The following is a 26,545-nucleotide window of genomic DNA, read 5'->3' as shown; positions in this document are numbered from 1 at the left end:
GTGACCCAGGTTTCTTTAGCACACTTTAAAAAAATATATTTTGTCCAAATATTCGACCAGTCCTAATCTAGGATTCTATTTACCCGAGATTGACATCAAATATTTGAACCCATCGTAGAAAAAGCATGTTTTTTTTCTTCTTTTCTCCAGACATTTATGTTTGATTTCTTAATTTATATTAATATTTGTCCTAATTAATTAAAATACTTTAGTTTGGACGCCCGCTCAAACTAATCAGGAATATTTTAACGCATAAAAATTTAATCAGTAGTGCAAGATTTATTCAAAATGAATGTTTTTTTTTCTCTCTAAATAAATAAACAGTAGCAGATTGTAAATTGGACGAAACTTAAAATCAAATTTTTATTTAAAATTAAGTGAGCATGTGAAGCTTGTCGTCTACTTGGTAATTTTTTTTTTATTTTGAAAATAGTTCAAAACTCGTGTTAAAGTAAATAAATTCAGCCTGATATACGTATTTGGAAAAAGTGGATACAGCTTAAAATGTATGTTTAAAAAAATTGTCTCAACTAAAAACGCGTCTTTGAAAAAAAATAGGCATAGCTCAAAGTGAGTATTTAGGAAAATGAATGTAGCTCAAAATGAATATTAGAAAAAAAAGTGACTTGAATTGTGCGTTTTTGAGCTGTGTTCTTATTTTTTACACGCGCATATCAAATAGTACTTTTTTTTCTTGTATGAAAAGTGCAACTTAAGCTATGAGCAAAACAAAAAGTTAACTGATGATGTGAAAAAGGGAATTATAGAAATGCAAGATAAGTTCGTAAAATTTTAATTTTGATTCGTAACATATTTAGCATCTGTGACATTGCATGAAGCATTTCATCTGGATTAGATATACAATTTTATTATTTTGATTAAATGAAGACTATTTTTCGTTGTCATGCCTCTGAGTACTGCGCTGCTTTTTTTTTTCTCTTCATTTATTTAAAACCCTGATATTTTTATGACGGGATAGCTTGGATGCTATCCAATCTACTATTCGCTTTTTTTTTTTTTCTGATGAGAAAGTGTGCGATGCGTAAAAGTCTATCATATGCCAACTGATATTGATGCCCCTCTCATTGTTTTTGTGGTGAGTTGCCTTTTACATATTGCATTTCAGTTGATATGTATTTTGCTGCATTGTTTTCTCACTAAGTAAAATCTAAAGAAAACGGTGAATATAATTCCATTTTTTTGTTTTAGGCATAAATAAATATAATAATTCTATTGATTTAAGTATGCCTCAATGCAATAAATGGTACGTATTATAATATTTGAGATATGCCTGTAGTATTGGTACGCAATAAAACGAATGATTGAATGCATCGTGAAATTTTTTTTGATCATCACGTTTATATTTGATTTAAAAAATTTTGTACACATCTTCGTATATTAAGTCGTAAATCAATTAATAATAAAATATTTGGGTTTTTTTTGGCATAAATAAGTAGATTTGAATAAGAATAATAGTTATAATAATTTAAAAACTGCAGGCGTCAATTATGCCAATTTGTACTGGTATGTAATAAAGAAATTTGATTATATAGACAGAATGTGAATTGAAAAACTTCTTGTTGCTTGTATCGTTTCATCCTTTATAAATTAAATTATAACAGAATGCTTAGTTCAAAAAAAAAAAAAAAAAACTTCTAGTTAATAGGTTTTTTGTTATAAATTTTCCAGTGTATTGGCAATCATGCAATAATTACTTCTTCGTAAAATTTTATTTATTTAAATCTGGAGTGGAATCACGAAAAGATATCTAATGTTTCTGGGGTGTTCGCCGTTTCAGTTTAGATTTGGAGTTTACTAAGAAATCTCATTTTCCAAAGAGAGCCTATAATTTAGAGCATGGAATGAATTTCTAATTTTTATGTTTTAATTTTTTTCACAATGTCACGTGTAATAGTTTATTGTGATGTCGCTGGATCTGTAAAGTAAAAATAAACTAAGGAATTATGATGTGAAATAGCATTATTGAAAATATTTTTCTTGTTCTTTTTAATAAAAATATTTGCTGTGTAAATATGTCCCCGACTTATCTTTTCCTTTAGCGCGTAGTTTTTATCGTTGTTTCCCATAAAACTATTCCAAGTGTATTATTTAAAAGTGTCTTATTTGTTTATGAACTAAAATATTTTTCATGAAATGGAATATTACTTTTATCTTTTATTTATTTATTTCTTTAATTTCAAGACATGCGATCCGATTAAAATCTTAGAAGCCGTAAAAAAAGTCTCGGAATTTATGATGTTAGGAAGACATTTAGTTATAGTCAAGAAAAAAATGTTGTGAAATTGTGAAGGGAATATAAAATTGGCGCCAAGTAAACCGTTAGGCTTAAAAACTAAAATTAATCACGCGGCAAATCACTTTTAATCTAAGTTTAGAATTTTTCTTTCTATTTTATGGGATGTCAAATATATTATTTTAGTAGCTTTTGCACGAGTCGTAAATATGACAAATGCTCTCTTATTTTCTGTGTTTTTGATTCCTTCTGTTTCAACAATTCCTGCCAACTTTTACGGTAGTTGGAACAGATTCACAAATACTTCGCCAACCATTTAAGTATAACAATTTAAAAGTTTTAGTATAACTACTTGATTTTATCAACACATATTAGAATTATTGCATTAATCGTGTTAGGTAAAACAATGTTCTTTTTTTATATGTATTATGTTTTTAATATAAAAACCAAGATTTATACATTTTAGCAAATGTTGTTGGCACTAAGAATTTTTCTTATGACTGTACAATTGTACAGCTAGCTGTGCAAATGTATGCATTTTTACTAATAAGTCTGTTTTTTTTTTTTTTTTAAATTTATTTGCTATACTCTGCCGTTATATTTATACTATAGTTTTAAAATTATATTGCTACGTATTTTTTTACTTATTTACAAAATCACATTTTAAAGTATTTGTAGATCGAAAAAAATAATTGAATCGAAAATTAAAAGTAAATCGACCGAATAAATTAATTAAATCGAAAAATAGTGATAAATCTATTGAACAAAATAATAAAATAGAAAAATGAATCGATTGAATAAAATAACTAAATCGAAAAATAACAGTCAATCGATCGAATAAAATAATTAAATCGGAAAAAGAACAGTAAATCGATCGAATAAAATAATTTAATAAATAATGACAGTAAATCTGTCGAAAATACAACTCAATTGAAAAATAAAAGCAAATCAATCGAATAAAAATTGTTATTAACTTTTTTTTTGATTAAGGTTAATTTTATCTTTATTTTTTTCTTCTTAGATTAAAGAATCAATTTTTAATTTTGTTACATGATGGAACAAATTATGTTTTGAAAAGTATATTATTAAATTTTTAAAGAGGTATTCTCAGATTATCATCTAAATCAGTGGTTTCCAACTGGCGGCCCGAGGGCCGCATCTGGCCCGCGAATACTTTTTTTGTGGCCCGCGAACTAAAATATATTAGTTGTCCTTTTTTTTGCAGACAATTTTCGTAAAAAATATACATGGGTTTAAAATACTTGTCCCATTAATAAAAACCTAATTTCTTCGTTTCTGCGAAATTTAACATACCAACAGTGCAAAAAAATTATTTATTTCTCAGATTTTGCATCCAAGAAAATATTTATTCGAATACAAAAATAATCGTGTATGTTGCTCTTTTTTATTTCATTTTTTTGTATTTTGTGAATATAATTAAGTATGTATGTATCAGAAATTTTCTCGAAGAAATTCTCCAATTTAACTTTTTGAAACCACTCATTTTGGACTAAAATGTTTACACACACATTTTTGTAAATTTAAAATGTACACATCTATTCTCTGGTGGTTGCAACAGACAAACCTCAATTTTAACAATTAGATATCTAATTACTACTATGTAAGTTTTAATACCAACCTTTTTAAAGTTTCGTATCTTAACAATTAGATATCTGTTGCACATTAATTGTTTAATACATAGGTGCACATTAAAGTTATTGTAGCCAGAATTTTTTAATATGCAATTAAATATTTTTAAAAATCTACTTCTTATTTTAATTTGCAATTCAATACTTTTGTTCTGTACGACTTGGTAAAAATCTGAGCGCAATATTTAATGTTCCTTCAAACATAAAATTTTGATAAAGTTGCGGCCCGCCATTTGATTTGTGTTTTTAGTTGTGACCCCCGGCCTCATGTTAGTTGGAAACCCTTGATCTAGATCAGGGTTTTACCTGAGAAAAATTTTTTTTTTGCTCCGTTGGTATGTTAAACTTTACAGAAACAAATAAATGTTTTTTTTTTTTTTTTTTTTTTTTAAACGAAAGAAAAGTATTTTAAACCCATATAGATTTTTACGAAAATTGTCCTAAAAAAATNAGGCCGCCAATTGGTAACCACTGATCTAGATCGATCAAGCACATTCTATACAGCACTATGTTTCACAGCATTATCACAGTATTTCACTATTTTTGTAAAATTTTCATTTTTTAAGGAATTGTGAAAGATCTAGTTATAAATTATTGATTTTGTAAAAATAGTTCTGATTCTGTGAAATGTCCCAAAAACAGCAGTCTGTTTAGTCTTTTTGTGACTTTGGGGCAAACATTTACTCATAATTTATTGAATTAAAAAAAGTGTTAAAAAAAAAACTCAATCTGTTCAGACTTTTTGTGAATTTTTGAAATAATCTACTCTCAGTTTAGATAATTAAAAAAAAAAAAAAAAAAATAGAGTCCTGAGAATTTGTGAAAAATTACAAAAAACCTGTTCGTTTTTCTTTCTTTCTGAAATAGTGAGAAATCGGCTCAAAATTTATTGTATTAGAAAAATTACAAAAACAGTCGTCTGTTCCGACTTTTTTTAAATTGATTAAAAATCTACTCATAATTTTCTGAATCCTTTTTTTAATTTTTTTTTTTATTTGTACCCAGTATTTGTCAATATGGCGAAAAGCCGTCTTTGAAGGAATTGTTGTTATAAAATTATGACGTCATCGACCCTGTTTTTAGAAGAGAATTTTTTGAGGGACTATTTTTTTTTAAATGAAAAATGTTCGTTTTTAATAATTTCCATTACAGTTTGCTGTAAGATTTTACTGTAAAATATTTTATTAACTGTTCTATGTGAAGAACAAAAATTTTTTGTGAAGAGTCCGTTTATAGACCTCAAATGCTCTTAAAACAAAAGATTATGAAATTTTAATTTCGTTTCCCAAACAAGTGATTGAGTTCCGCAAGTTATATTAAGCAGATTAATCTTTTTTTTTTAGAGTAGAAAGTGTTTGTAATAGATATGATTATAGTCTGAACCAGAATAACTAGTAATTACTTACAGATAAAGGCAACACGCATTATTCTATTAAATTGTGTCATTGTTTTATCTTTATTTTTTTATCACTGAAATATTAGATAACTTTTATCGATTAAGTAATAGGTTTACATCCTGAACAGTAAAGAAAATTTTATTTCTTCAAATTTTTTTACAGTTTTATCGAAGAAATAGGATAAAGGAGGTATGTAATAATTTTTAGAAAGTCTTAATTATAAAAAATATTTTTTTTTTAAAGAAAGATTCAATTTTTTTTCCTTTACTGGTATAATCGTTTGCGAAATTTGGTTGTCAGAATTAATTAAGTTTGCAAAAAGATACTACACGTGTAACTTAGCCAATAAGAGACCGTTTAAACAATTCGTGAAAGGGGATAGAGGGGGTTGTGATTTTCTTATTTTTGGTGCCTAAGAGAAGAATGGGTATGTGCAACTATTGCTTACGTAAAAAAAAAAACCCTTATTTTCAGCAATGTATTAAAATCCATATAAAGTGTAACAGTCATTTGGAAAGAAAAAATTAAACTTGGATAAAAGTAAATTTGAGGAAAGGAAAGGTTGAAAAAAAATTCTAGTTGTTTAATATTGACCACAGAAGGAAAACACAATATTCCTAAATGGTATAATATTTTACTCAAAATTTTATTAAACTCATTAAAAAGTAAATTATTTTTATGCCAAGTTTTATCTTTTATTTGAATTTTATCTTAAAATTAGATTGCTGCATTGAATGTCGAATTTAAAATAAAGAACATGGGGTCGGAAGAATTTTTTGCGTAATCAAGGGTTTTCTCCACCCATCAAAAACTGGTGGATTTTTGCATCTCAAAGTAGAAGTTAACAAATAGTTATTATTTCATTGCAAATTTATTATAACGCAAAGAATTTTAAATAAAAAATATGTATTTTTTTTATTATAACGCAAATACTCATAAACACAAATTTAAAATTATATGGTTTCTTCTAGTTGCGATTTTTTTCAAATCTCATTGTGTTTTTTCATTGGTTTCTTATATATTTTTTTGTTTTCTTCTCTTTAAAAGAAAGGACTGAGTATTGGTAGATATTTTAGATGAACACTGTTGGTATCTAATTAGTTTTCTAATTGATTAATGACAAAAATCACAAGTATATTTAACATGAAATCGATAATGATAGTACGAGTTTCCCTATATTTCGTTGTTCATCACGTTGATGACTTCACTTATAATGATATAAGAAACAAATCTTCAGCTGCAACTTTTTATTATGTGATTTAAGCAGCACAGAACAATTCACGCATAATGGACAAATAAAATTACACCCGATATAAAACTACCAGACATTCATGTCTCTCCTACCTTAAGTCCAAGATGGAAGTGAAAAGTTTAGTTTTCTGTTCTAAAAGTGTATTCTTTTTAGAGGATATGCGCCATCTATCGGCAACGATTCTTACAATGATAATAATTATAACAGATTTTACATTATATTCGCAACAATATTAGTTTGGAAATTATCATCAAAATGTGAAACTAGCCCTAAATTCAATATTGAAGTAATGTAGAGGAGCGCAAATAAAATAAGGTAAAATTCTATTTAAGTACTTAAAAAAATAATTTTTTAATATGTTCAGAAAATTTAAACTATTATTTTTGTTATAAATTACGAAAATTATTAAAAATTTAAGAGCCGCCCTGCAATGGATGCAAGGAACTAACACATGCGTTTTCGATTGAGATAGTTTTTCGAATCTTTCACTACTCGGTGTTAGTTTTATTCGAAATTTTGAGAAGAATATTTAAAACGAAATTAAGTATACGCTATCACTCATGATTTTTAAGGGAGGGGATGACAAAATTATAACCATCAAATCATAATTAGCGAAATCTTGTTTCCCCCCCCCTCCAAAGACTTGTTATAATTTTTTCGGTCTCTTTTGCGTTTGTTTCTCTAAATCACAAAACTTGTATAAAATTTGCGGAATTCCGGAATAAAATGTATATTAACGATAAAATAAATAAATAAAAAACGAAGCGATAAAGTTATATTACTAGAACTTAAGTTATTTGTCTCATTCGCTAATGAAACTCTGTTTCTATATTTAGATTTTACATTTCCGCTTTATTGTAAGTTTTATCTTTAATAAACCTGTTGAGATATCTTTTGGTCGTAAATTTTATGACTTGTAAGTAAGTCACTATGATTTTTCACATTTCCGCATCCCCCTTCCCCTCCCTCACATTTGATCTATACTTGCGTAGATTCCCAATACTTGTGTAGAACTAAAACTGTTTTGAATTATTAAATTTTAGTTATCTGCATCGCTTGTGTTTTCTGTACTTCGTTTTTATGGCTGTGGATGCAGCTACTTACGCTGCTTTGGCTGGTTAGTGGCGAAAATTTATTACGTAAATTATAAAACTTGTTCGAAATCACTCTTAGTTATTTGTTTATTTAAAATTTTATTGTTTTTGAATGGCTTGTGTAGTTTGTTTGAATAATTTCGTCTTTCCATGTTATTTTAGTTTTGTCGTGGTTAGCCTGCATTTTGTTAATGGATTATGCTATTTTAATACACCTATACTGCCGTACAATAGAAAAATTAACGTAAGCGACATATCCGAGATTTTTTTTTTATACATTTAGCATTTTCGTGTGATGAGCTGCATGTTGCATTAGATTTTTATTTCAAAATCAATTTTTTTATTAGTTCTTTAAAATTTTATTTTATCGTTAGCAAACAGAACGAAATAGTTATCAAGCCGCTTTTCTTGGAACTCTATCATGAAGCACGTAAATGTTTCAATTGCACGGCAGTTATGCGTCTTTTTGAGGAGATTTCCGTATCGTGATCTGTGGCAGAATATTCGCCAAGTCTTGGCAACTTTCGGGCAGCGGCCCGCAAGAAACTATTAAAAAAAAATAAATAGAAAAAAAAAACATCACAGGAAACACTCGAAAGGTATAACCCATAGCTACCCTCGGGTGGATATATTTCCGTATCGTGATCTGTCTCGCCAACTACAATCGCCAAGGTCGCAACAAATAGATTTTAAACTTGCAAATTTAAAAACAAAAACATGTAAATGTTTGCCCGGGGGTGGCTACGAGTATACCTTTTTTTTTAGTATACCTTTCGAGTTGGTATTGCTTTTTTTTTTAGTTTATCGCGAACCTCTGCCCGGAAGTTTCCAAGACTTGGCGGTTATTCTGCCACAGATCACGATACGAAAATCACCACACACCGGTAAACATCTACATGTTTTTTTTAAAAAAAAACACTTGCAAATTTAAAATCGAATTTACACCTTGGCGATTGTAGTTGGCACGACAGATCACAATAAGGAAATATCCGTTATATAGTCTTTTTTATTCATGACTTTTAAAAATACTTTAAGAATTTTAGTTTGTAATTCTTTAAATCCTCCTAATCTAATTATATTATAATTAAAATATTATTCGAAATTGAACCAGAATACTATATTACTGTATTAAAAGTTATTTAATGTATGATGTAAAAATTTGTATAGCTTGCAATTCTATGTTTGTCCGAACATTATGAAATAAGGTTATAAATAATTGTTAAATCTTTTTTTTTCCCATGGAATTATCTTAAGGTAAACTAATTTTAAAGTTGTGTGTAAATATTTTTCGATTTGCTTCTAAAATTCTCGAGATATAGCAAAATACGTAAAACTGGAAAATTTTTATTAAGAAGTTCTAACTTTTGATCATTCTTTTGTCGAAACTATTGGGTCTATCCCATCCCCTGCCCATATTTTGAGAGTTAAGAATCCGTAGGAAAGAAAAAGGTATTATTACTTAAAGAAGCTTTTGTAATTTAAAATATTGTCTGTTAAGTAGCTTGTTTTAAGTTATGCTTTTGAATTATTTAGATTGAGTTTTACGCGAGAATCCTTTCTTTAAATTAAAAGTAATTCAAAATGTTAAATTTTTTATTTTGCGCTTTGTTCATCGCGTAGATTAAATAAATATTAGGCTTCCCTTATGAAGGCTGTGAAAAAAGTTCTAGGTTTCAATATCCCAAATCGATTTTTAAGTAAAAGTTTATTAATCTTGTAATGAGCATTTTAGTTGTTTAAATATAAAATGGTTGAAACCTTTTTTTATATTACCTTAATTTTATTTGCTAATTGCTTAAATATATTTAAAAAATTTTTCATTGTGAAAATGAAATTGCACCAGATTTATGGTTAATACAAAAAATCTCAACATTGTAGTCAGTATGTCTTTATGTGTTTCTTTTAGATATCTCATGTTATTGTTGCTTATCCTCATCTGGCCTGGCGAAGTCAGACCAAATCGTTGAAACCCGTTGACCTTAATGAAATCGAAGACCAAAAGAAGAAGATATCACTTAAAAATACCTAATGCTAAATTTTGAGTTGTGTGTCTCTCTCTTGTGGCAAGCTAATGCTAACATCTATAACTCATTTAAAAACTTAATTACACCCAGAGCCTGCAAATAAAAGCATCTAAAAGCTGTTATCAGAAAAATATTTATTTTGCATTGAAAATGTTACTTTAAAAAGATAATGAATAAAATGTTTTGAAAATTTCACATTACATGCTTTTTCAATGAGTTCTGTAACAACTGTTGTTACTTTTCCACAATATATCTTACATGTTTTTCTTTATATTTCAGGCATTTAATGTATGTAATCAGTACATGACACCATCATAATAAAAGATGAAGCTCATGGTAATGGACGATCAGCATAAAATAAAATGGACTTTATACGTTGCTCTAACATCTCTGTTTTTATTTATAACTGTATCTGAAGTAAGGCATTTTACATCTTTAAGAACAATATTCATATCTGAAACTCATCTACCTTTACAAAAATATGTCATTGTTTTTGATGGTGGCAGCACTGGTACTAGAATTCACGTATTTTCATTTGCGACAAGTTTAAGTAAGTCTTCATGCATTTACTTTTTCATATTTTACTAATTTTAAACTGTTAGCTTACTTTTCTTCATTCAGTTTTAACAGTTTTAATTACAAAAGTCATAATTAAACTTTTCTGATGTTCGAATGTTATATGCATCTGGTTTAAACTTTATTTACCAATAGAAGATTCAGTTTATATTTTTGAGAATGTTATACAAGTCCAAAATTAAAGGTTACAATTTATTTCATATTTATCAGAGTTTGTTGGTTTAAATCAAATGATTTTTTTAAAAAAATCATTGATTTAAATCAACTTTTTTTTAAATATATATATTGATTTAAAAAGTTAAGAAACAGTGTTTTAAATTATTGATACTTTTATTATTTCTTTTCTTAGTTTTAAAATTTATTATTGCTGCATTAATTAACTATAGCTAACAAAATTACTTTCCTTCTTGGTATGTGTTAAATTCCAACACATTTGAAATTGCATTTTTAAAAATCTTTTGATTCTTGAAATTGAAGGTACAGATTAAAGTAAACATTTAAGTATTTTTTTCTCATAATATGTTTGCAGTATCTTTGACATTATCAGATTTTCTATAAAGAAATTTTGTATAAAAAATGTTATATAAAAAAAATTTCAATGAGTACATCGATTTTAAATTTTTTTTTTAGCTTAACTTATCTATTTTGATATAGGATTAAAAATTAATATTTTGATATGAAAATATTTAGATTAAATATTGATTAATTTTTTTAAGAATGACTACATTTATAAACACAATCTGTTACATTTATTTTATCATTTTAAAAATGAAGAGAAAAAGAAAGAAATCACAATTTTAAATTAAAGTTATGATTTGGTAATTGAAACTTTGTTTTAATAGTTGTATTCTTTAAATTCTCTATTTCATCTAGTCTTCACATTTCAATCATGCATTTGTTTCAAAGTGGCTGCTATGCATTCAAAGCTGTGTGTTATAATGAAAAATTGTTTCTGGTAGTTAGAGCTTCTAAAATATTCTTATAATGTAGTTTTAATATTAATTTAATTTTGATTAAGCATTTATAAAGTTTTTTTTAGTCATAAATCAAAGTTCTTACAGTGCATTTTAATAATAATAAAAAAAATCAGATTTAAAAAAAAAAAAAAAAAAAAAAACAGGAACCCTGGTATTAATATTTATACCAGGCTCCTAACTGTCCTAATATTAAAAAAAATATTTTGTCATTATTGCTTGATTTTTAACTTTTTATCATGATAGAATATTCGATTTAAAACATACTATTTTTTGTGAAATGCAAATTTTAAAACAATCCATTTGAAGACTTTAAAGATTTGAATTTTTAATCTGTCATCTCTTTTATTTTAATTAATGATGCAAAATTTGATCAATCAAACTTGGGACTTGTTCATATTTTACATACTTGATTTTGGCTTCTCAAGATTTAGTATTTAAATTTTTTTTTTAAAATTCACTCATCTTATGAAAAAGAAACTCAATTAACAATTTCCCCTAATCAAATTTTTATAGTGAGGACTTCAGGGATCATACATTTATTATTTTAACAAATGCAGTTACAAATCGTGTAGGGTGGAGTTCGGTAGTTTCACAATTATTGATTCGTCTTTTTCATCCGATTTTAAAAATGATTCCTGTCAACAGTACCATAATCATAATAAAGAATTTTTCAATAATGAATACGGTCTCCGACAAACTTATTGTACAAAAATATTTAGCAAAATATTCACTGTGTTTTCATTTCGAGATTATTGTAACCCTACATTAAAATTAGTTGTTTAAGGAAGTCTTGAACTTGATGACAAATTTCAATTAAATGTTAGCATGATGGAATATGAACTTAATATTGATACTGGTTAATTTTTTACGTAACATTGATGTAAAATTCTTCATTTATTGATCTCAAACTGTTATGTCCCATTAATGAAATAACTGGAAAATTAAAATTTTCTGTTCTAAACAAAATTATTCTGAAATTATAAATAGTATATTTTATTATTCTTTTGCAACAAAATTTGTCTTTATCATACTTTATCTACTATGTTTCATCCTTTATCATTAATATTTATTTGAAAAAATAAAATAAAATTTAAAAAAATACTTAAAAAAATTTTGACATTGCATGCAGGTTTTATGTCTATAACTGTGCCATTGATGATTTAAAAGATTGGTTTAATCATTTAAATTGATTAAACTAATAATTAAATCACTCAATAAATTTATTTCATCAATTAATGATGAATTTAAATTGCTTCATTTTCAAATTGCATGTTATTGATATATAATTGGGTTTTGTTTTCAGGTGGCCATTTGACACTTAAGAGTGAATATTTTGAAGAAGTTAAGCCAGGTCTCTCTGGATATGTTAACAATCCTCATGAAGTAGGACATTTTAAATACATTTTGTTTCATAAATAAGTAATTTTCAAAAAATGCTAAGTAAGTTTAAATAAATATTCAAATTCAAAAGTTTCTTTTCAACAAATATTTTTACAGTAAAGTGTTTAAACTAGTTTTTATAGAATTACTATGTATGTCTATAAATAAACTGGTTTCTTAAACTTCAACTCACTTTTTTTGCATTGATTGATAATACATTGATAGTTCTTTAAATTAATAAAAACAATGTCAATGTGCAGCATATTTATGAATACGAAATATAACTTATACTTTTGAATTAAAAAAAAAGCATTTGAAATTTTACATTATACATTACTTTACCTACTTCAAAAATATAAATTGTAAAATTTTTACTTTTTCTGTGGGAAAATTTTGTATTTAATTTTCACTTTGTATAAATTATTGATTACTGAGAGTTGGGCCGACCGCCCAACTGGAACATCTGCTCTTGCACCCCAGAGACCAAAGGTCAAGAAAACTGATATGAGCACAGTAGGCCTTCTATGGGCTGTCGTGCCACTGAGTTTAGTTTAGTTTATAAATTATTGATTACTATACTTTTTAATTATAGCTTTAACTTTGAAATAAATTTTTTAAAATTTGAGCATGCTTTGTTTTAAGAGAACTTTCTTTAAAAAAATAAAAAACTGTTGAAGGACTAAAATATTTTTATATTTTCAATTAGTACTCTAAAGCTTGAAATGTTGAGTTTTTTAATGTTTTATTGACATTAGTTTGAACGCTCTTAACCTATTTCTCACACATATTTTGTGCTTTTCCCAATTGACTTTTATATTTAAGGTGAGGTCCCAAGATTTGCTTTGTAATTTTCAGTTCATCAGTTAGTTATTAGGTTGTTTTTGATATTCAAAGTATAAACACCTTAATTTTGATAAATTTGTAGTGTATCTGCTTCTACAAGAATACAATTCCAATTCACTAGTATCTAAGACATGTTAACTCAATTCTATGTTGGGGTACCTTTTCGTAGATGAATGTTGGCATTGGCGATATGACTTTCCCTCACAATTATAACACATTATGTTTATCAATCTGATTAAACTTTAAGAATGCATCTTAGATAGTTCATAGATAGTTCATAACAAATTGTAAAGTAGACTTGAGTAATGTATTGTTGAGTAATGAAGACAAGGGGAACAAGATTAAATACTTTAGTTTAACTGCTTTTAAAACTTTGAAAAGGAAATAAACTATACAGAAGAATTCTACACTGTCATACTAAGAAGTAGTGATCAATTTTCTAGTAAGCAAACTTATTTACCAATTTATAGAGCCACAAAGACTGAGTTTAAACAAGCATGAAGATTTTAAAGTTATTAATTCCTATATAAGTTTAAGTTTTTGTTAATTAATTCCAGATTTAGAGAGAAACTAGTGTACCAAGCCTTAACTACACCACTACAGCCAAATTAAGCCTACTAAAGTCTATTCAAATTTAGAGCATATTTTTGTTATTAAAAAACAATAATTCTTCAAAATCTTTGTTAATAAATACACATAAATCTGTTAGCTGGGTACCAGACAGAGCTTTAAAAAAAATCAACCAAAGAATTTTATATTCTAATTTATTTTTTTGTAAAAATTAGTATACTTAATCCTTAATCTTATAAGTTAATTTGTTTAGTGAATGCTTAGGCTGTATTAATAATTTCTTTTCATTACTTTGAAGGCAGCCAATAGTGTTATTCAACTGTTAGAAAAAGCAAAAACATTAGTTCCTCTGGATAAATGGTCCGAAACTCCCGTAGCACTAAAAGCAACTGCTGGTCTTCGTCTCTTACCTGATACTGTGTCAAACTCTCTTTTAGAAGAGGTAAGAAACTTTAAAATATTTTTATTCATTTTTTAAGCATTAAAATTTTGTATTTTACTTAAAGCAGGGCTGAATGTGCTTCGGAAAATATCCGAATTTCTGGAAGTTTCACCAACAGTGATCCTGAAGTTTCCGGAGATCGAAGGTCCAGACTTTCAAAAAAATTATTGATCACAGAAGTTTCTGGAAATCAAATTTTCAAAAGTGGAACTTAAAAACACAGTTAATTTTATTTGTTTGTAAGGGAGAGCCAGAGAGATACTTTATAAGCTTATATTCATGATTAATATTCATTTTTTATCAGTAAATAGTTATAATCATAAACTCAAGAAAGAAAGACATATTTGTAAGGTATAGGTATGTGTAAATGGTATAGGTATGTATAAAATTTTAGATATATTTTAAGCAAACTAACAAATATTAAGAAAAAGGAAAAAAAAAACCTTGTTAAAATTTTTTTACAATTTTTAAATTTAAACTGTTTTTTTTTTTATATTTTGTTTATTTATTTATTTTTTTTAAACTCACGAAATTCTCTGGAATTTTGACTTGGGCTCACAATCACCCCTGTTAAAGTAATAGCTAATATTTATTAAGAGGACGTCATACCACAGAAGAAAATTTTCTTTGCAAATTATCTTTTTCCTTCATTAATAATTTAAAATTTAGAGTGTAGAAAAAGTGAATTCAAACAAACGTAGAGTAAGCCATGAAGTTTCAAATACTAAAAATAAAATTTTAAAATATACAAATTAAAATAAATCATGAGATGATAACTTAGGATTTCAAAACGGAGAAGTTCTCGTCTAATAATTTGTTTGCATAATAATATTTGAAGTATTTTTTTCAGCAATTGAAATTTCATGACTTACTCTAGGTTTGCCTGAACTTACTTTTTCTTTCTTTTATATTTTAAATTAATTATGAGGGAGAAAGATAATTTGCAACGAAAATTTTCTTCTGGGATATGACGTCCTCTTAACAATACTGTCTGAATCCTTTTTATCCTAAAAACTATATATTTTAAAGTATAATGAAATAAATACAAGTAAAAAATATCTTTAAATGTACATTGCATGACTTAAGCATCACAAGAACAATTAGTCAATGTAATTGTGACTTATGATTACATGATTACTTGTATTTAAGTTTACATACAATCGGGAATTATCTCATTATAAAATTTGATTATGTTCAGTTATGAGAAAATAAATACATTAAACATGCTGAGTCAAATTTGTTTCTTACATAACTTTATTTATTCAGAATTTTTTAAGCTAATGCGTAAATGCTTTCAATGTATTCGAATTTTAACTATAATTCACTTTATAAACTCTTTTTTATTTTTATCATTGTTTGTTTTACTTTTTCTTTGATATCTAATTGAATTTTGTAATATGATTTTTAAAATTTAATATGGAATATGAACTTTTTCTTTAAAAAACATGTAATGCTTCATTTTCAGGTTTATAAAGCTTTTGACAATTCTCCATTCCATTCTAGTGATGATTGTGTGACAATATTGTCTGGAGAAGATGAAGGTATGAACTTTTTTTCTTCCTGTCAATTTTACTAGCAGAATTTTTTTTTAACATTGTTATTTTTACTTCTGGACAAATTATGGTTATTAGGATTTCGTAATAAATTTTAAAATCATGAAATAAGAATCATTTAAAAAAAATAATTTCAAGTAGTCCTAATATCTAAATGTTACGAAGTTTTCATTATAAGTTCTTTGGATATATGTTGATCATCTTCTTTTTATAAACTTTGTATCATGATTATAAACTGACTTTGCTGACACATAGTCTGGCAGGCACGCTATTCCAGAGTGCAGAATAAAATTTTATGTAAAGGTATTATAAGCCATGTGCTTCAGAAAATTGTTAAAAATGATTATTCAGCAATCACAGTTTAGTCTCATACAGCTGCAGAATTATGAAATTTATTAGATTAATGAAATTTATTATATTAATTAACATAATTTTCTATTTATAAACTCTGTATCGTGATTGTAAATTAACTTTGCTAAGATATTGTCTGGCAAGTACGCTTTTCAAGAGCGTAGAATACAAATTTATGTAAAGGTATTATAAGTTATGTGCTTCAGAAAATTGTTAAATATTATTATTCAGCAATTACAATTTAGTTATGCTACAGCAGTGTTTCCCAAACTTATGACTTTTGTGTACCCTTTCTAAATTTTTCGTAACGCTGTGAACCCCTAATAAGAAATGAATGCATTTTTTACTATAAAAAACTCCACAAAAGTTTAAAATCACACGTGACTGTTGACACCACTAATTATTAACTGTTAACTCTGCAAAAAATAGCTAATAGAAAAATACATAATCGCAAATTTTCATGTTTTTAAATAAAATTTTTTGAAATTTTTGTTTGTTGCAAGATATTTTGCGTAAGAACGCGTACCCCAGCTAAACTATTCCTGTACCCTTGAGGGTACGCATACCACACTTTGGGAAACACTGTGCTGCAGCAACAAAATTTTGAAATTTTCAAGTGGCACTTACTCTTTCTTTTTCATTAAGATAATGATCCTCACATTAAAAAAGAAAAATAATTGTTTTCTTTTTACTTCTCCAACTTCAATATGTTTTTTACTCTGATGATCCTGTTCGGATTAAAAATATGCGGGTATTTAAAAATTTTTGAACATAACCATAACCAAGAGTGGTATAATTGTTTTTAACATTTTTGGGTGCATACCTTAATAAATTTAGCAAAATTTTACTCTCTTGAATGGTATGCCATGCTCACTATGCGTGGTATGCTGGCAAAGGTATGTTATAATCATCCTGTATAAAAATAATTAAACTAAAGTTTTTATAACTGTTACTGTAGAACTTTGATTTTTCAAGTACTGATATTATGAATGAAGATTTTATGAATCACTGTTCATGTGCTTAATAACTTGCATTGTTTATAATTTTCATCAGCTCTGAAATAAAATTTTCAATAAATAAATAATAATCAAATAGCTTTTGGAAATGTAAGGATGTTACAAAAGTAACAAAATGGGTTCAATTTGTTGAAAGAGGGATATTAACAGATTGTATTTGATTTTTTCTTCTGTTTAATATTAATTAAAAATATTTTTATTTGTAATTTTTATAAAATTCAGAAGCTAAACTCTTTACATTTTGTTCCACAGTATTTTCTATTGATAATAATAGTCCAATATTTTTTATTAAATCTATTTGCTAATTTGTATTATTCTATGGTTAATTCTATCTACTATGTGTATTTATGTCTTTCAGTGTATTCAAATGATTAAGGGGGGAAGCACTATTAAAATAAAATAATTTTTTTTTTAATTTCTAATTTTGTTTTAAGTTTTTATTCACATTTCATTATCTAAAATTTGTCATCACATTTAATTATTTCTTTTAGGTCTATATGCATGGTACACATTGAATTTCCTTTTAGGTATGTTAATATTTTCGCTACCATTTTTTTGTCGATAAAAAATGTACAAACTATATTAAATTCTGTACTTGGGTTATTTAATATTCATTAATTATCATTCAATTTTAATTTTATTTTATAAATATAATAATTGGCAATAATAATATAATAATTAACACAAAATAAATCTACTTTGTGTCTTTCATTGTTAAGCTATATAATGAGAAAGTTTACATGATTGTTTTTCAAGTTCTTCAATTGTTAAAAAACTGATTATAAATCAGTAAAATATTGAAATTTATGTATTTTATATATTAAGAAAATATTTTATGCTTTAAAAACTCTTTACAAAATTTAAAATGTGTAATTCGATACTTAAATCATCTTTATTAAGGGTATTTTAAAACTACAATTTTAAAAGTTATTAAAATATTATTGCAAATAATAAAAATATTTGTTTTTATTTTAAGAAGTTTCATTGCTCTAGATTTCTTTTTGTTGAATTTTAATGGGTTTAAACACAATTTTTTTTTTTTTACTTGAACATTTTGTACAACACTCAATGAACTCAATATTAGGTATATTTTGGGTTCTCAATTTAATGTTGGGGAGAAAGTCTAAGGAAAGGTTTGATCTGTAACATCTTATTAGGATCATTGTTTGAATGTTATTTTTTCTCTTTGGAATTTAAAAATTCTTTTAAATATATTTTCAGTGCTCTTGTTTTTAATTAAATCTGTTATTGTGAATACCAGAGAATTCTTTTAAAAACAATACTGTGATTGATAGTAGCTGGTTTTTTTTAGAAAATCCTTTTTACAAAGTAAATGTTTAGAATATATGTCAAGTTCATAAAACATGTATCATAATTCATTAAAAGAATTAAGCATCCTTATTCCATTTTTTTAAGAATTATAATCATATTTGTTATATAAAATTACGATGGTAGTATTTTTTTTTTGCATAATAATTTATTTATATGCTTTGTCCAGTTTCTGTTTCTTGCATAAATAGAATTAGTATGATGATGCATGCATGATGAGTTATTTTATTTAAAGGTTTTCTTTTTCGATGCAGAGGTGTTTCTAGGCATCTTTTATATTCCTAAGCTAATTTAGATAAAGACATTGGTTTAAAGGTTAGGATATCATTTGTGTAAAATAATTATAATTGTAGTATGTTTTTGCTATTTTTTTAATGGTCCCTTGAAAGTATTAATATTTTTGTGTTTCTTATATGGGTTATGAAATAAGTATTGCAATATTAACTATGATAAATAAGTTACTGTCGTCCAATTTTAAAACTTTGCAAACACCATTTTGATTTTACATGTGTGAAAATAACTTTTGTTTTAGACAATAGCTTATGTTTTGTTCTGATTTTTTACCAAGAAGAGAAAATATGTTATATAAATCATTTTTATTGTAACACATTTTTGCTACTGGACAATTATTGAATCTGAAAAAAAAATTAATTTGGTGTTATAAATATTTCAGGTAGACTAAATGACGCAAATCATTCAGTTGCATCGCTAGATTTAGGAGGAGGCTCAACTCAAATCACTTTTTCGCCTGCTACACTCGACACTTTGATCTTTAGTCCCAAAGATTATATTCTTTTACCTCAAGTACAAAATAGAACTACGACTATATACACTCACAGGTAAAGTGATTTTAATTTTTAAATTTTTCAGTATTTTCTATAAATTCTATGTTTAACTTTTAGAGTTGCTTAAATTTTGATTTAGAGTTTTTTTTTGTATGCTTATTTATAAAACATATTTTGTATGTTTATAACAAAAAACAAATTATGAGAGGAAAACATTATGCTAAATTAATGAATAATTTCAATATGAGTTTAATTAATTTATATGTTTTGATTATACAGTTAAAAAGTTATAAGATGAAATTATTGTTGAATAATATTAATTAGATATCATTTAATGCTAAGTGTATGTTTAAAAATGGTGCTTGTGAATAAGTTCAATAAGTTTAAGAGGCACCTTCTGTGTTTCCATGGCTTATTTTAGTGTTTTATTCGATTGTCCTTTTTCTAATCCTTTTTTGAAACTTAAACTCAGACTGTTCCTCAAATTTTCTTAATCCATTCATAGAAAAATTACTAATTTTTTCAATGACAATCAAAAGATGTTTTGGCACAATTGCAGAATAAAATAATGCTGACATATAATCATAAGCGTATTTATTTTTTACTATATATTGTGATGCAATCACATTTAAGAACATTTAGAAATGACATACTCTTTGTGCACATCTTTTTTACATGACTAACCAGCAGTGTTTGAAAAAAATCTTACGTTTTTGAAAAAGTCGCTAATTGTAAAAGTAGCTCCAAAAAGTAGTTTTTTTTTAATATTTAAGTTGTGTTTTTAATTTTTTTGCAATAATTCTGAATTAAAATTTTGAATATAGTACTACGAATTTTTATTCATTTTTTTTTATATTCCATTTTTAAAAACAATATATTGACTAATTTGATTAAGTGATATTTTGAAAAGGAAACAAGTGTCAATCAAAGTGCTTACTGCAGCCCAAAAAGTTTTATTACTTTTTTTCAAATTTGTCAACTTTCAGAGATTTTTGCAAGTAAATTTTTTTTTTGTGAATCTAAAGTAGGCAAGATTAAAAAAAAAAAAAAAAAAGGTAATCAATAGTTCAGCTTAGAATTGTTTTTGAGATTCTTTCAACAGTAGACACTCTTTTTAGAATTTCAAAGATTTAACCTTATTTTTCAATTAGGCAATATTAAAGCAGAACAGATTAATATATGTCTGAAAACATAAACAATATTGATTTTGTTCTAGTTTTAAACCACCAAAAGTAGAAGTTATAAGTTTTAAAAGCTCTGGTATTTGAATCTACATAAATTATCAGTTTCATAATAATTATTCATAATTAATTATCAGCTACTACAAAATAACGATATTCCTCCAATTTCTTTTTACCATTATTATCTGGGTAGAACCTTTTGCAATGAGTAAATAAAGCTTAGAAAATAATCCCCATTAAAGTTTGCATGACTAAATCAAAATGTTTTTAAATTAAATTCATGATTTTTCTAAAGAAAGTAAGTCATTTAAATCAACCTATTCTGCTTCACAAAGTTTATTTTTAGTGGTTAGTGAGATGGATTGTAGTTGCTTCTGTTTAAAAGTTATTATACTTTTTCAAAAAAATGTATATTACTTTCATGCAATAGCTTTTCATTATTTTATGCCATGTTGTTATACATTTCATTAAATTATGTTTTTCAAAAAACATACAATCACAGAAAATTGTAATCTTTTTCAGAATATCAAAAATCTTTTTTCAGAAAAAATTATAAAAAAATAGTGGTATTTTGTTTTAATTCTATACATTTTAACGTGTAAGTTCTACCTGTTTAAAATAAAAAGGAGAAAGTAGTTCTCTGTTTTTTAGTACTAGGGATAGCTTTTCACCATAAAAATATGAAAATCACAGTTAAAATTTATTTAATATTATTGATCAAAAATTTTTTTGTTGTTGTATTCAAAAATTCTTTTGTTAAATTTTTATATGCACTCACATTCCTTGTTTTACTCTTTCAGACTTATAAAGTGCTTTTCTTGTTTCTTCCGAGAGTAACGTAATTCAGAGTTACTGTTCTAAACTAAATATTCAATTTGTTTATTTGTAGTTTGAAGGAACATTTTTACTAAGCTTCTTAACTGCAAAATTTACTGACAAAATAACAATATGCGTCCCACATTAAATAATTGTTAGCTTTTACTGCATATTCAAAATATAATTATGCATTTCCCCTCTTATTTTGCATTGTCACTTAGTTTTAAAATTTGATATTAGAGCTAATTACAATTAAATTACAAGATATGAAATTTTATACCGGATTAAATTACAAAATTGGCTAAACTTTTGAATAAAGTAGAGATAAGCAGGGACTTAAATAAGCATTTTGTAAATTGTTGATTTGAAAAAACCTAATGTTGCAGTTATTATTTCTATCCATTTGGTTTTGTCTTCTTGAATGGAATTGTTTTTCATTATTCCGTTTTGTCATCTTTCAAATGGTGTATTGGGTTTAGATGCATAACACATTAAATTTGTTTGTAAAATTGTGCATGTTAATGCAAAATATGTCTATAAACTTCAATGTTGTAAAATGTCTAAAAACGTTAATTTAGCCATTTTTATTTAGCTATTTAGGCTTAGGACTCATGTCAGCCAGGCATTCTATTTTACAGTTTTCCACAGACCGTTCAGGTATGTGAATTTAAAGATTATGATTTATCTGAGGAGGATTATAATTATGATGGACAAAAGTTATTTTTTGATTTAAATTTATGAGTACTTTCTTTTCAAAAAAAAATAAATAAATAAGAATTTATGAGATTTTAATTAAAAAAATATTGAAAAATGCTTATTTCCTTTGAAAAATCTTATATTTTATTTATTTGACTACAATTTTTTATACTTATACTGCTAGTATTTTACTGAATGAATTTTGTTTACATGTTGTTGGCAATTGGAAATTTGGCTCTTTGCAAACTACTGCTGTCATTTGTTAGACTGATTGTAACAAGCCTTGTAGATGTCGACAGTTTGTTAAAAGCAAGATTTTGCAATTAGCCTGCGACATATATGTATAGTTTGTCTATAGAAAGAACTTGCCTCACTGCAAAGTCTAATGCTTACTATTCAGGGGTCTGTTTAGAAGAAATTTGGGTCAGTTAACGGACCCTTCACAAAATGATTTTTCTTTTAAACGGACTCTTCACAAATTTGTTTATCTTCATTATTGTTTTATTAATCGAATAAACCCTTCCCAGGGGGGAAAACAAGAAAGATGGATGTAAACAAATTAAGTTTTATCTTCGGCTGACGCTTCTTCCATTATTCGTCCGAAATGAATATTCTGCTTTCAGCAGTATAGGCAAAATACCAAATATTCGTATGTTGCATCTCTGATTTAGTAGCAGCAATTGCTGTTTATTTTTGAAAATTTAATTTTTTTTATTATAATTTTACAGTGCTGAGCNATTTAAAAACTTCTTGAAAAGATTTTTAGCGATTTTTGCAATAACAGGACCCTCATTGCACAAATTCACAATAGCATGACCCTGATTGAGAGTATGTGACTTAATGCTTATTTTATATTCACAAATTGTGAGTAGTTTTTTCACAATTTTACAAAAACAGGACCTTTCACAAAATGTCTGGACAGACCTCTGCTATTGCTATGGAATCAAGAAAGAGCACATTTCAAAGAGGGGAGCTTTTCTCTTCTGCCTTCTTTTCTCTTGCTGACCCGAGCAAGAACCTGTCTTAAATATTGCTTAAACACTTCTATTTGAAATAGTTAAATCTTGTAATCATACTTACTGCCACTGCTCTCAAAAAATGGAGAGGAGAGTTTTTTCCATAAACAGACTATGTATATTACGCGATCTACAAATCTTATGTGTTTGATCAACCCAGTGTCTAAAAAGTCATCCAATATTGTTGTGAAATTTAGGATAAAATTATAAAGTTGTTCATAAAATTAATTTTGGAATGAAAATTATTATTGTCTCTTTATTCTTTCGATATTTTAATATTGCTCAATATTAATATTGCAGTAATATTTTAATATTACATATAGATATCTTAATATTGCTTAGTATTAATATTGCAGTGAAATTGTGGATAAAATCATAAAGTTGTTCAGAGTGGCTCTTAAAATTTGTCTTCGATTAAGAATTATAATCGTCCCTTTATTCTCTAAATATTTGAAAACTTTTTTCTTGTTTAAAATTTTTTTTCCCAATACATTTTAAGTAATTTTTTTTTAATCATCTCATAAGGGTCACATTATTCAGTTAAATATGGATCCCACAAATCCGTGGTACCCTAGTATCTTTCAAATTTTTGTTTTGTTTAATTTCTGAGAAATGTAACCAGTTGATTTTGTTTATGATACTGTTTGATTTCTTTGCATGGTTTACATTATAACATGTTTTGGGCGCAGTATTATTTTCTTAGAGTTCTGTGTTCAACTCTATATATAATCAATCAACTCAGAGCTTTTATTTCAATAACCTCTGTAAATCTGTTTTGATGCATTTATGTTTTTTCTATAATAAATAAAGAGATAAAATAATTGCCATAAACATCCTGATAATTTTTATCATGCAGTGCACACAAAATCAGCCTTTTGATCTTATGCAAATAGCTATATTGATAAGATAAGATAATCAAATAAATGAATTCATGAATATTTTTCACAATAATTAAGATATTTGAATGTAAAATCTAACCAAATATATTATTTCCAATTTATTAAATCATTTATTTCATTTACATTATTTATTAATTATTAATCTATGAGAATAATTTAATTTGTGATTGTTTTTTAGTCCCTCTTGAAAATAATGGAACGGTAACATTTTCAAGCTCTTGTATTCATCCTCATGATAAAACAGTTTGGAAACATGACTTGAAGGAATATATAGTCATGTAAGTTTTAAATAAAAAACTTTTTTTTAAACAAACATAATGAAAATCTGAGTTAAAATGTGATAACCCAGATTTTGTAAAATTATCATTATTGTAAATAATCACATTCAATAAGGCATTTCTTTCTGCTTATATTATGTTCAGCAATTGTTAAACAACAAATATTTAGCAATAAGTTTTAAAATTTGAAAAATGCACTCATAAAAATATTTTATGCTTATATAAAGTTGTTTATCTCTAAACTGAAAAATGTGGATTATCTTTTTTTATTTTTGGAGTCTTTTCTGATGCATAGTTTAGCTTCGATTTTGCCTTCTTTAGTTTCTAAGTAAAAGCAAAAAGTAAATAAAGTTTGATAATACAGCAAATTTTCCAATTTTTTCTTACACACTTCTAAGATTTTTATTATAAAATTTGAATTAATAAATTGTGTAAGTATAACAAATAAATTAAACTTGAAGAATTGTTTTTAAATATTTTAAGAATTGTACAATATTTTGTGAGAAATAGTTTTTTTTTTCTTTAACAAATTATGTTTATTTCATCAATTTAAGGCTCTTGTGCTTATAATTTGCACTTATAATTATGTTTATAACTGTATTATTTAAAAATTTATTTTATTTTATTGCATTCATGCAATTTAAATTCTGCATCTCATATTGGATGTAATAATTTTATGAGATTCTGGCACCACATAATACAAATAAAGAAATGACTATTTTTAAATTTAATATCTCATTTGTCTCAAACTTTTTTTTTATTAATTCACCTGATATAGTTTATAGTACTTTGAGTTTGACGTAACATAAACATGAAGGATTAAAGGCTTATTTTCGTACGTATGAGGTATGGACAAAATAAAATGAATCTATGCCTGATACTTACAAATATTGCTATTTTGACAAAATTATGCAATGGTGAGCACCAACCACTACTAAACTTGACCAATTAGCTCTGGATACTTTCTAATCAAAATGCCCTAACTAATAGAAAAATAGTTTCTTCTTTTCTTTCAGCTTTTGTATTTTTTTAAAAAATTTTATACTTCTCTATATTTTCTTCTCATTTTTGTTTCTGTTTGCTATTTTGTCTCTTTTTTTCTATTTATCTTGCCTTCCAACATTAACCATTAACCGATAAATGCCCTTCAGGGGCATAGGTGCGGGGTTAAATGTTGGTGTGTTTGCTTAAAATACTAAACAATTTTCTTGCTGTATGTATATACATTTATTAATTGTAAAATAAACTAAAATAGATTAGTCATGTATATTTAACTGCATTTAAAGGATGGCTACAAAACATCAGGGAGAACAATCAGAGAAATATCAGGGTATTTAAACACCATACTCCAAAAGTAAGGGAAAATGAGTTTGAGATTCTGGGAAGTCTAATATGTTTTCTTGAAGTAATTGATCTTGTAATACATAAAAAATGGGTTATTTTTCAATTCTAATAGCTAGTTTTATCATACATTTTATGCAATATTTATTATAGATAAGGCATAACTGAAAAATTAATAAAATTTTTTAAAAGTATTCGTGCCTACCTTGATGTATGAATTTCTTTCACGCATTGAACCCTGATGCTAAAATATAAGAAAAAAAATGGAGAACATGCTTTTTCATAAAACAAGTTTGAAATTAACTTCTGAATTTTGCACCATTTATTGCTATTAAATAATTTGGATTCACAGAAACAGCCCTATTTTTTTAAAAGAAAAATATGATTTATATCTGTATTTAAATTTTAAAATTTTATTGTTGAATGAAATGATATTTTCATAAATTTTTTTTTGTTATAATAAAAAAATGGAGTAAAATTTGTGAAAAATATGAAAGATCATTTTAGCATTCAAATAAAGAAAGGTTGACTTTGTGCGACGCATAATGTTAAAACACAGTGTAAAGCTATAAATATTGTCTCCTGTTTTTCAACACTGAAGAAGATGCTTTACTATAATTCCACTACAATATCTTTATATGACACTTGTGCTGTTTTACATTCTTTTAACTTTATTTGTTTTAACATTTTTTTATATAAAATAATATTACCAAATTTTTCTATTCAATTTTAACAGATGGTAATAGTCATAAGTATAGAGTGTTCAAGATTGCCAGGTGTTCGTAATAAAATATAAACTACTTTTTAAGTAAAATATAATTTTAAG

General features: G+C 26.1%; 1 protein-coding gene across 5 annotated transcripts in view; it reads left to right on the top strand.

Moving 5' to 3' along the window:
- Positions 1-1,032: 1,032 nt before the first annotated feature.
- Positions 1,033-26,545, top strand: part of LOC107438623 (ectonucleoside triphosphate diphosphohydrolase 5) — a 32,164-nt gene continuing 6,651 nt past the window's right edge. The window contains exons 1-9 of one of the 5 annotated variants that reach the window (XM_016050949.4): positions 1,033-1,096; positions 9,950-10,220; positions 12,527-12,606; positions 14,315-14,458; positions 15,924-15,999; positions 17,870-17,905; positions 19,381-19,546; positions 22,082-22,146; positions 24,279-24,378. In XM_016050949.4, coding sequence (XP_015906435.1) covers positions 9,995-10,220; positions 12,527-12,606; positions 14,315-14,458; positions 15,924-15,999; positions 17,870-17,905; positions 19,381-19,546; positions 22,082-22,146; positions 24,279-24,378 — 893 coding nt within the window. In that variant the 5' untranslated portion in view covers positions 1,033-1,096; positions 9,950-9,994. Of the gene's footprint in view, positions 1,097-1,214; positions 1,265-5,375; positions 5,490-7,554; positions 7,670-8,981; positions 9,096-9,949; positions 10,221-12,526; positions 12,607-14,314; positions 14,459-15,923; positions 16,000-17,869; positions 17,906-19,380; positions 19,547-22,081; positions 22,147-24,278; positions 24,379-26,545 lie in introns of those variants that run through there. The other 4 variants (XM_071178352.1, XM_016050948.4, XM_016050950.3 and 1 more) reach the window with 4 other exon arrangements.

The sequence above is a fragment of the Parasteatoda tepidariorum genome, chromosome 3 (assembly GCF_043381705.1).
Source record: "Parasteatoda tepidariorum isolate YZ-2023 chromosome 3, CAS_Ptep_4.0, whole genome shotgun sequence".
NCBI classification, from domain to species: Eukaryota; Metazoa; Arthropoda; class Arachnida; order Araneae; family Theridiidae; genus Parasteatoda; species Parasteatoda tepidariorum.
This window is presented reverse-complemented; position numbering and strand designations above follow the sequence as displayed.